An 11,330-nucleotide genomic window follows, 5' to 3' on the forward strand; every position below is an offset into this window, starting at 1 on the left:
GCAGATTAATACCCTATTGTTTTAGACTCCTGATATACTAATTCACAGTTTAGGTAGTAGTTAAGATGCTGGCTTAAAAACCAGGAAATTGTGAGTTCTAGCCTCGTCAGGTATGAAACCAACCAGGTTACTTTGGGCAAGTGACTCTTTATATAATTGACACTATTTTAACAGCTGCCTAATCAATTTCTTTTGTGTTCTCAATATATTTCTCAAATGATAGACACAGATTATATTAATAGCTTGGATTTAATATTGCCACAGTTGAGTGACTAACACTTATTTCCTGTTTTTTTCCCCATGAATCTTGAACACAATACAGTTTCTATATATCTATATATCAGAATATCCATCTAAAGGTGTGCCAATTCTCTCAGAAATCCAAGTTAGTAACCCTGTAAGCATATTGTTTTAATATCTTTCCCATTTTTTCCTTTATTCTTTCCTGGTTGTGAATTCACTTGCTTGATTAATAACTTTTAGAAAGTTTAATGTTTACAATATTTTATATACTTTCTAGAGACTGCATAAAGATATTATCTCAATATTCCATTTTTCTCATGATTGGTATAGCTTCTTGTGAAGTATTCTCATAACATATATATGTGTCTAAAATATTATTTTAAAACAAAGTTGCACATCTCAAAGATTACAGGTCCAATCCATTTGAGAGAACTACTTATGCAACTGGAGTCATACTGCCACCTGTGCACCAGCTGCAAAAATTCTTATGAAAAAGAAATCCACCACATATAAGCACCCCTCCTCCCTATTTCCTGATCAGAAGTGTGTTGTCTATATGGAACATATGCTCACTCTGCAGCTGCTGTGGGCATAATAAGAGCTTTCGTTCATATATACCATTCTAAAGCCAACTGGAAAGGACAAACTTAAAATCCAAAGTTATACTCCTTTTAGAGTACAATTGGCTTCCTATAACATGCTTCTGAACTTTAGCCAAGTGCTTGTACAGTTGGAAGTTGCCAAGAATCAACAGGAAGATACTAACTTAAAAGCTTGAATAAAGAAAAAATATAACCAATATCTATACAGAAAGAATAGGGGTAGCCAATAATATTAGACTAATTAAAGTATGCATATACATGAGAAATGAGTTTGAAAGTAGGAATGTTTACCGTAAGATATAAATGTAAGATTTCACCTAAAAATGAAGTCTGTTGTCCAAGTGTTAAGATGAACTACACAAATGGTAATATAAACTTCCAAGCTGATCAAAAAGAAACCAGCTTTGTTACTTGCCACATATATCTGTAATCATTTCTTCGGAATCCAACTAACATCTCACTTGCAAATACTATAATCCAATTTTCAAATCATAAGATAATAAGCATACATTTTTAACATAGGATATCTTAGATTTTTGATCAACCGATCACACTCTGATCCACAATAAGTAAATGAAAGTTTGGCTTTCTGATACTAGTATTTTTATTTTATATTGCTAGCACAATATAGGATAAACCAGAGTTCACAAGTTCTATCTAAAAAGATTAACGTAATATAGATGCCCAGATGCTGAATTTGGTTGTAAAAAGTTTACATTCAAATACTCATTTGTTGAAGAAATTTCCTGTCTGACTTTTGGCAAATCACCAAAGCACCCCTGGGCTGATGTTTTCCCTGTAAGATTTTTCCCAGGGACAAACTGAGTGTAAATCCCAGTGAATCACACACACTTTTCCTGCTCCCTTTATGAATACAAACATCTCAATATATTGCTTTTCTCAGCAATGCAAGTGGTGATACTAAATTTAAAGCCTACTCCAAAACTTTCTGTGGGGAAATAGTATCAGAAATACAACATACACCTGGCTCTCAATCTACCGTACTTTCTACTGCTACACTGATTCTAATACAACCATCTGCCAATTTTGAAGGAGATGCTATAATACTAATGAAGTTTATTAAATGAAGTAATATTATACAAATTTTCACTTAGATAAAAATTACCAATCATATGCAAACTACAAGCAATAATTTTCCATGGTGCTAATTTTAAATTAAATCCTCCCTATGACATTATACATAATATATTCAAGATTCATAATTCTACTAAAGATTGCAAGCCTATTATTGTGTAATATGTAAATAAAAATCTAATGAACTCAGTAGTGCTATTTATTAAACAGACAACCAAAGGACTGCATTGTTAAATCTTAATCCAGGTTATCTGAGGAACCGTCTTGCCCAATGATATCAGACCATCCTACTCACTCTGGTAAAAGGGAAATGCTGTGGACCCTCTTGGTCAAAAAGCTGTGGTTGGTGATGTGTGTAAAAGGAGAACCTTTTATGCTGTGGCCCCACTCTATGGAATATAGGTGTTGGTCTTCAAGAAGAGCATAAAAACTGAATCTGCCAGTTGCCTGGGGTTTTGACAGGGTTGCTCTAATGGCCATCACTATATTCATCCTGCCATTTTTGCTTCTTGCCTTTGCATTTAATATTTTTAATATTTTAACATTTTAATTGTAAATTTTCCAGAGTCGCTTTAAAGAAAGATAGGCAGCATATATATTTAATAAATAAATACATGCTTTTTTATCCCTTTGAAGCAGTGTTAAATCTTGGTAACTGCCTGGACAGTCATTGCAGTTATTTTGGCAAGATTTTGGAAGTGGTTTGCCATTGCCTACTTCCTAGAGATGAGTGTGAGTGACTTGCCCAAAGTCACTAACTAGCTTTGTACCTAAGGTGGGACTAGAACTCAAATCTCCTGGTCTCTAGTCTGATGCTTAAACACTACAACAAACTGGCTCCCCAATCCATCTATAATCTATCTATATTTTCTTATTCATAGAAAGAGTAGTCAATTGTTCAAGGTTTTAACAAACACATAAGAGAAGGATTGAACAACAGCAAGCAAGCAAATTCTGTCCCTACATTCCCATCCTATTCACTGTTCATTTTGCATATTGATGATAAACTCTTGAAGGTGGCAGCCCTCTGTGTTCAGATAATATCTTCACAGAATTTGGAATTCTGAAATAGAATTATTTTAAATTTCCAATGCAGTACTAATGGATAGAAAAAGTTTCATGCTATCAAATCCTCAAAATATAGAAGACACCATGTACAACAATGTAAATAAGCAGAATTTGCATGTTAATTTTTACTCTGCCTGTATGTTCATTGAAAACTGAATTAAATACCTAAGAAGGGAGAAAGATAATAATAACATGATCATTAAAATCAGTAAAACTCTTATGTTCTACTGTACCTTTTGATAAACTACAGAGCACACTAGGTCTTTAACAATAGATAGGGAGAGATCTTGAGCCTCAATTGTAACTGTTTCTCGAGTGAGACCAATCTGCAGCAAAAAAGAGATTCCATGTACAGATCCTCTGGAGTTGGTGAGGCTTTGTGTGCTGAAGCTGCCATTGGAAAGTCGGCCTGAGAGTCCAGATTGTGGACTTGAAGATAAAGATGGAGTAGGTGGAGCAGCAGCATGAGACACAGATGGAGAAAACTTCTGTAAAGATGGAGGAGAAGATTCGTTTGATGACATCTGAGTTGATTTAAATCCACTAAGACCTGTTCAACATACAGACAAAAAAAAATCTCTGCAATGTTGCAAGTTGAATCTCACATTTTCCTTTTATGGTTCAAGAAAACATCCTCTTGTCTAAATCATCTTCACTCTCTTTTTCATTCTGTGCATGCTGATGAGTATAAATTTGGCTAGAAGTTATTTTAAGGAAAAGTCCTCTTTGTACAGCTCGTGTCAAAAATGAGTTGTCCTTAGCACCACATCCAGATATTGGGAGACATTTACATCATTATGAAATTGTTCACTTCAGAAACAGAAATATACAATATTTTTTCACAGAGGATCTTCATTTTGCTTTTGAGACAACTGTAGAGTTAGTTTTGTGCATGGAAAGAGTAGTATTAAATTGCCCCACTTAAAAATAGTGCACTTCAGAATTCAATATGTGAATAGTTACATTAAATGTTAATATGTGTCAGTTTTTTAAAGATAATTAGTTTCTCGGGTCATAAGTACTGCCTTGAATAATGCTGTTCTGTTTTCAGGAATTCTTTTATCATTTAATAATGATGAGAAAAAAGAGAACATTAATTATTTCTAAGTTTTCATATTCTGAAAAATGTTCATCTTTTAAAAGTAAAAAGCAAAATTTGTACTAAAATGTATATATCGAACAGAAGTGATGGTTTCACATTGATGGTCTTCGGCATTCTCAACTGCTATGAATTGCCTAGAAAGAAAAAAATAATATGTTATATCACATATATTAACAATATTACATAATCATCACTCCAGTTAAAACCAGAAAAAATACTTCATTCACAATGTCACCAAATTGTCTCATATCACAATTTCTGCTTTCATTGGAAAAAAAATTCCCTTTATTGTTGTATGTGTTACAGAAAGACCGAAGTGTGGTACCATTTATGCAAGCTTTTCAATCCTTGACATGTTCATTTAAAGTGATCATTTATCAAGGGATCTGAAAGAGCCTGGAAGGTTGCTGATAGTTACCCTGAACTAGATGGGTAAACAATCTGACAGAGGTCAACCTTCTCATAGAGAGGAGTAATAAAATGAATTTTAAGTCTCCTTGAGTTACTGTTTATAGAAAATTATAGAAAAATTGGAGAAATTAAAAACAACTTGTCAGAACTATTCTCAAAACAATAGCAGGAATGAGTATCTAGAACACAAATACAAAGTAGATACATTCTGTGCAGTAAAGCTACATTTTCTTGCAATCACAGGAAACTCAAGTAAAATATACTTTAAAAAGTGCAGTTTGTTGGCATTTTTTATTTCATGTACCGTATTTTTCGGAGTATAAGACGCACCTTTTTTCCTCAAAAGAGGCTGAAAATCTGGGTGCGTCTTATACATCGAATACAGCATTTTTTGCCTCCCGAAGCCCCGTCCCTTCACCAAAATGACGGTGCATAGCCTTATGAAGGCTTTCAGAGAGCTTCTGGGAGCTAGGGAAGGCAGAAATGAGCAAAAAATGGTCCGTCCCCCCCCCCAGCCCCCAGCAGCACTCTATAAGCCTCCATAAGGTTATGCATGCAATTTTTTTGACAAAAAACAGGGCTTTTTGCTCTTTTTGCCCCCCCCCCCGAAGCACTCTGCAAGGCCCCCCCCCAAGGCTATTCATGCCTTTTATTTGAAAAAAACGGGCCGTTTTTCAGAGGTTTGCAGAGTGCTAAAACTTTTTTTTTCTTTTTGGAAAGCTCTTTAACTGATGAGAATTACATTGATCAAGTGCTGTGCCAGCAGAAACAAAGTCTTAAGGTTTGTCAGTGATTTCCTTCTCCAGCACATGGATAAATACACCTGGAAACATCTACCTACTCTCTCTCTCCCACCTACGTACTGTATTTCTCTCTCTCTATCCCTCAACCTATCTACCTACCTACCTACGCACACACTCTCTCTCCCTACCTGTATTTCTCTCTCTCTCTATCCCTCTATCTACCTACCTACCCTCTGTCTCCCTACCTATCTATTGTATTTCTCTCTCTTTCTATTTCTCTCTATCCCTCTACCTACCTACCTTACACACACACTCTCTCTCCCTACCTATCTACTGTATTTCTCTCTATCCCTCTATCTACCTACCTACTCACTCACTCCCTACCTACCTACTGTATTTGTCTCTCTATTTCTCTATCCCTTTATCCATCTACCTACCTACCTAACTACTCTCTCTACCTACATACCTATCTACTGTATTTCTCTTTCTTTCTCTCCCTCTCTATCCCTCTATCTACCTACCTACTTTTTTTAATTTGCCTCTTCAAAACCTTAATGCATCTTATACTCCAGTGCACCCTATACTCCGAAAAATACGGTAGTTATCAATCTTCAACAATTCTCCAACTGGGAAAAAAGCAATGTCAGCTTTTCATTTACATGGATGCTCTCATGAAATATTATATGTAGAAAGAGCTATTTACTAAAAGAAATAAAATGATCATATGATAGCTTGTAGAGGGAGGCTGCAAGAGTTGGCAAGAAACTTTACTTGCTTTCTTGTACTGTATAAGTTTGTGCATGGTTTGTTGGCCAAGACAGCCATTTGATGGGAGTGCCCAAATTCTCAAAATTCCAAATGTGCCACTGACCCCAAAAAGCTGGGAATCACTGCACTATTATCTTCTATTGCAATTTAGTTACTAGTCCCCATAATGAGAACTGTGGAGTATTATGTAGGTTGAAAACAGTATTTATGTGGGTTGATTTAAATTAAATCAATGTAATGTTATTAAATATTAAATCAATTTAAATCATGGTTTAAATCATCAGGAAAAATTAATTTAAATTACAAGTTAGTTACTAGCCAAAAGAATTTTAATTAAATGCAATTACATTTGTTTGTTTTCATCTCTATTACCAGTAGAACTACTTTCTCATTGTAGAATATATTCAGAATACAGACATTTTAATTTTAAAGAGGATTTTTTTCCTTTTTATAAGAAACATACCATATATAATATTTTTTCAGATTTTTGACAAATAACAGGCAGACATACTATCAAGCAAATGTATGTGAAAATTTTAGAATTCAGATCAATTTATTTTTATGAACATCTGAATAATATTTATAAAATGCTAGAATAACATCATCAGTTTTTAAATTGTGCTAATATGTGGTGATAAAATTATTATCTTTAATTAAAAACAATGTTAAACAAAAAAGTATAATTGTGTTTTTGAATTAACTTTTATTTCATAAATTCTCTATTATTGATATTTATTTTTAGAAAGAGACAAGTTATTAAATTTATAAACTTATCTTCTTAGGAACAAATAAAATATAATCACAAAGAGTTCTTATCATGCATTAAACTTATATTCATTTTAGGGGCCACTTTAAACTTGATTTTGATTGCAGAAGTCCAATTTAAATCTTTAAGACCTTAAAAGGTTTAGGCTGCAAAAAAGGAATGTAACAGAGGAAACTATATATAAAGCATTATATAAAAAAGATGGAATAGCATGTCCCCCAGAGATGTATATGACCATGATGGTTAAAAAAAAAACCTGTTTTCCCGACCTTAGTTTAGGATAGGAAGCAAGCCCATATAGAATATTATGTGTTAGTTGCAACATTATCTAAATTCAATAATAAATTATTTTGGGTCTAAATGCATTCTTATATTTCAAAAGTTGTGCTGTGACCACAAACTTCCAAGAAGTAGCATATTACAGGCAGGATTACATATTTAATAAAATGTTGAAATTGCAGAAATAAATGGAATGAAACACCATTTGCATATTCAGAACATAATGAAGAAGCAAGAAATTATTCTAACAGAAATATGACTTATAGAATGTTGATTTTCAATCTTGAGAAAATACTTGAAACAAAGCCCATATGTGAATGAAATTCACACTGATGACTAAATATATATTGCCAGTCTACTGCTATTCAACACTAAAGTTGCGATTCAAAATGAGATCATTTAGAGTAAGTTGCATTGTGTTAAATGCATGATATCTACTTATTTATACTATATACATCTTCATAGACATCTAAAATGTATTTCTCTTGACACTAATAACATAAATAGGTGCCCCTTTCAGATAACAGTTCATTCACTCAAGGGAAATAAGTACATATTGTTTTATAAGACAAAATTTTTGCATCTTTTCTTTAAAATAACATTTTTAGATGTAAAGAAATATAGAGTAACAGCTATATTAAATTTGGAACATTATTTTTATTTACTTACAGTAGATTTCACCCAGATGTAATCATACTTTGTCCTAATGTTTTAACAATTCTACTCTAAGCATGACTAAATCTGGATTCAGTTCAATGTTAGAACAAGATTTTTCTTAGTGGATTAAGCAACAAAGTTACATAACTTTAACACAAAGAGAACCAAAGACAAGATAGCAAACTTAAACTTCCTTAAAGTGTTCATAAATGGATATAAACTATTGACTTTTCAAGGTCTCTACACTGTCACATTCTCCAAAAATACAATTACAGAAAATGGTTTGTAGAAAAACATATTTATTTCAGTGCCAGTGAGATCTTCAGCAAATCAAGAAGATAACCATAATAAAATTTTCAATAAGATTTATCTTTCTGTATAATTACTGTATGCTGTTTATACAGTGCCAAACAATCTAGAATAAATATAGCCTGACCATATAGCCTGACCAAAACAGAGATAAATTTTAGCAGAAGCATTCTGACTTGAAGAAAAAGCCAGCTAAGTAGAGGAAGCTGCAACAAGCTGCATGAGATCCAAGACACAGATGATGTTTCAGTTTTTATACTTATTGTTATTAATTATTAATATTTTATTGTCCTCAATACTAGTTTTGTATATGCTAAAATGGACAATGTAAAGAAAAAATAGATTCACTTAAATTAACTGCTGTATATTGACAAAAAACTTTTTCATGCTATATAATTAAATTATGTTTGTCTTAACAAGCGGCAAAGAAATTCTTAAGTATAAGGCACAAAAACAGTGTATCAAGCTAATCAAAAAAAAAAAGTTCAGTCCAGAAAATTTGCTATCATTTTTATTTTATTTATATCCTACTTTCTTCTCTGATAAGCTCAAAGGCTGCTGAACATCAAGTTCCACATTGCAGACATTTAATAATTTCCAGATATTAAAAGTTTAGAATTAATATTTATACACGTGAAAGGAGCAGTCACTCTAGTCAGATTACATCTTCAATTTAAAAATGTCTCTTTCAAATGCAAAACTGCAGTAGCACCAAAATTAATTTCAGAAAAATATCATACATTATTTTTAATAGCCATTTGTATTCATTTATTCAAAAATAGATCATTCATAGTTAAATAAATTCCAAGTGATTAGTTTCATATTGAAAATGTTAAAAGCTAACCCTTTCACTGCTAACCAGTTAAATAACCTTTTTGCCTCTTCTGGGTCCAAGAATTTGAAGCAAGCTTCCGTATTTATAAGCCCCATCATTTATCTTAATCCCAGACTTCATATAAGTCTGTACCTTTAATAAAGACCCATATGAATTATAACTACAATGTAGTTATTCTGTGATTTCCTCTGCAGTCTAAGATTGAGAGGAAGGCTGATATTGTTTGGCTGCAGAAATATCTCCATTGCACAATGGACAAATTGGCAAGCTCCATAGTAGCCACACTGTAGAGAAGAAAGTGCAACAACTAAAAAGTTATCAAACCAACAAAAGGAGAGGAGAGTCACAAAGTTTGTTTGTTTTTTAAACTGTCCCTAATTTTCAATATCCAATTATATCTTTCTCATACATTGGATAAGACACTGCATCTGTAAGAAGAGAGATGATGCAGATAACAAAGTTTGTGCAACTCAACTTTACACATGTTTGTTTGGAAGGAAGTTTGAATTCGGCTGAGCTCATTTTTCTTTGGTTAAAAAACAACAACTGTATCCATGTGAAGTTCTCTATACCACACAAAATGATGTAACTCACTAACATACCTCATTCACACAACTGAGATGTATACCCTAAAATATGAACTGACTTGCTACCAGTAATACAATCTTTATTTGATGAACTTCAAACAAATGACTGAAAAATAAAAAATGGAAAGTAGCTTGTAAATCATGATTTTTCTCTTTACTACCAATCTGCATCACTGCTCTAATGCTGTTAACTTCTGGTAAAGTTATTAGCAGGCACTGCATTATCCCAACATAGGTTGTAAATGTCATGTATAAAGAAAAATGACCCATCAGAATTGACTCATTCCATTATCTGTTGATACCATTATTTCTCAATCAAACATTACCCACAGCTTGTGGCTAACAACAACCACTCCATTATTATGAGATTATCATCATACTGCAAACATCCTTAATAAAAAAAGATTCCTAATTACACACCCTCACCAAAAATTACGCTAGTAGTCCATGCACCACTTCCTCAACCTCACAAGTGTTGGTGTGTGATTGTTTCCATGTAAATCCACTACGCGCACGCTATCATCGAAAGTTCCACCAATCACCCTTCGAAGCATATTCACGAAGCACCAAGGCCTGAGCTACAAATCTGCCAAACCGAAAACTGGGGAGAAAGGGGGGGGGGAAGAGAAGTTCCACAGGGAAATTATACCTTTACTAGTGGCATGTTAATACACCTTACAAATATTTGAGCCAAGGCAGGCAGAGAGGTCCATTTCAGGCTGGGGATATCCTTTTTCTTCTATGAGCGTCTGTGCATTTTGAAAAGAAGAGGCTCCCCTTAATCTTTTTAAGATCTCGATTCCGGCTATACTAAACGAGAAGAAACTTCCCCTCAGAAAGGGAGTAGGCTTTCTTAAAACGAAGCAGCCGCCAACTCTTCTTGGAAGCATCCTCAGAGTTGGGAGGGGGGGCGGGTTGAGGGGAGAGAAGATGATGTGGCCTCAGACTCACAGACTCGCCCTGCCACACCTGGACGCGATCGGGTCGGCCTGTTTCTCACCCCCTCCCCTCCCCCAGTCACATCAACATCTGTCCCGAAGCGGTAGTCGCCTTTTTGGCGCAAAAGCTGAAGTGCCTGCAAGTCAAACTCTCACCTCGAGTTCGAGCCTCACTCCGCTTCGCCTCGGCTTCCCTTCCCTTCCCTCTCTCGGTACCCTGGGAAGGGCGGCACTACCGCCTCCTACGGACTGAAGTAACTTTCCATGTTATCTCTTTCTGTTGGGTTTCTTCTTCACCTTCGCCACCCGTAACTCTTGACCACTCACTTGTAGGTTCGAGAAACTGTGCCCCGGGACGAGGTGGCTTCACACGCACCTTATTACCGCCGCTCCCACTTTCGCGCACACAGACACCCATTCGCACATATATGTACACACGCACATACACACAGACACACACACACACACTAAAAAAAAAGTCTCAGCCGCCCCAGAAGAGACCCGGGAGGGGACGAGAAGCATGCTGGGAAGTGAAGTTTTCCCTCACCCTTTTTCCACCCGAAATGAAAGCCATCTAGAACTACAACGACCGCCAGGCCGTCGCGGCGGCGAAGCGGCAAGGTTGAGACAGCGCAGGCGCCAAGGAGACGCACCGAGTTTCCGTTACTTCTAGTGCCTGTGGCGGTTGAGGTTCTGAATCGCGAAGAGGAGGCTGGGTGGGTTACGCAGGGAGCCTTGAAATACGAGGAGCAGAGAAAAGTATTGGGGGGGGGGTGATTGAGCAGGAGATGAAGGCGTCAAAGGGTTCTGCTCTTTTTTTTTTTTTGAGCGAGAGGAGGAATTAATTTTGAACTTACCCCCCGTCCGAGAGACGTCGCGAAGTTTTATTTGGGTTCGCCTCTTTCAGTCGACTATGCCATATCTCGA

At 35.3% G+C, this 11,330-nt stretch overlaps 1 protein-coding gene across 2 annotated transcripts in view; it reads right to left on the reverse strand.

The window, feature by feature from the left end:
* The window catches only part of PRKD3 (protein kinase D3), a 59,612-nt gene extending 48,687 nt beyond the window's left edge, over positions 1-10,925 (reverse strand). The window contains exons 1-2 of one of the 2 annotated variants that reach the window (XM_014071714.2): positions 10,560-10,925; positions 3,242-4,244 (exon numbers count right to left, since the gene is read on the reverse strand). In XM_014071714.2, the coding sequence (XP_013927189.2) occupies positions 3,242-3,532 (291 nt within the window). In that variant the 5' untranslated portion in view covers positions 3,533-4,244; positions 10,560-10,925. The remainder of the gene's footprint in view (positions 1-3,241; positions 4,245-10,559) is intronic. The other variant, XM_014071705.2, reaches the window with a different exon arrangement.
* Between the last annotated feature and the right edge of the window lie 405 nt (positions 10,926-11,330).

Source organism: Thamnophis sirtalis, unplaced genomic scaffold, assembly GCF_051295495.1.
Source record: "Thamnophis sirtalis isolate CommonGarterSnake01/CBP01778 unplaced genomic scaffold, rThaSir2_p1.2 scaffold_6, whole genome shotgun sequence".
Taxonomy (NCBI): Eukaryota; Metazoa; Chordata; class Lepidosauria; order Squamata; family Natricidae; genus Thamnophis; species Thamnophis sirtalis.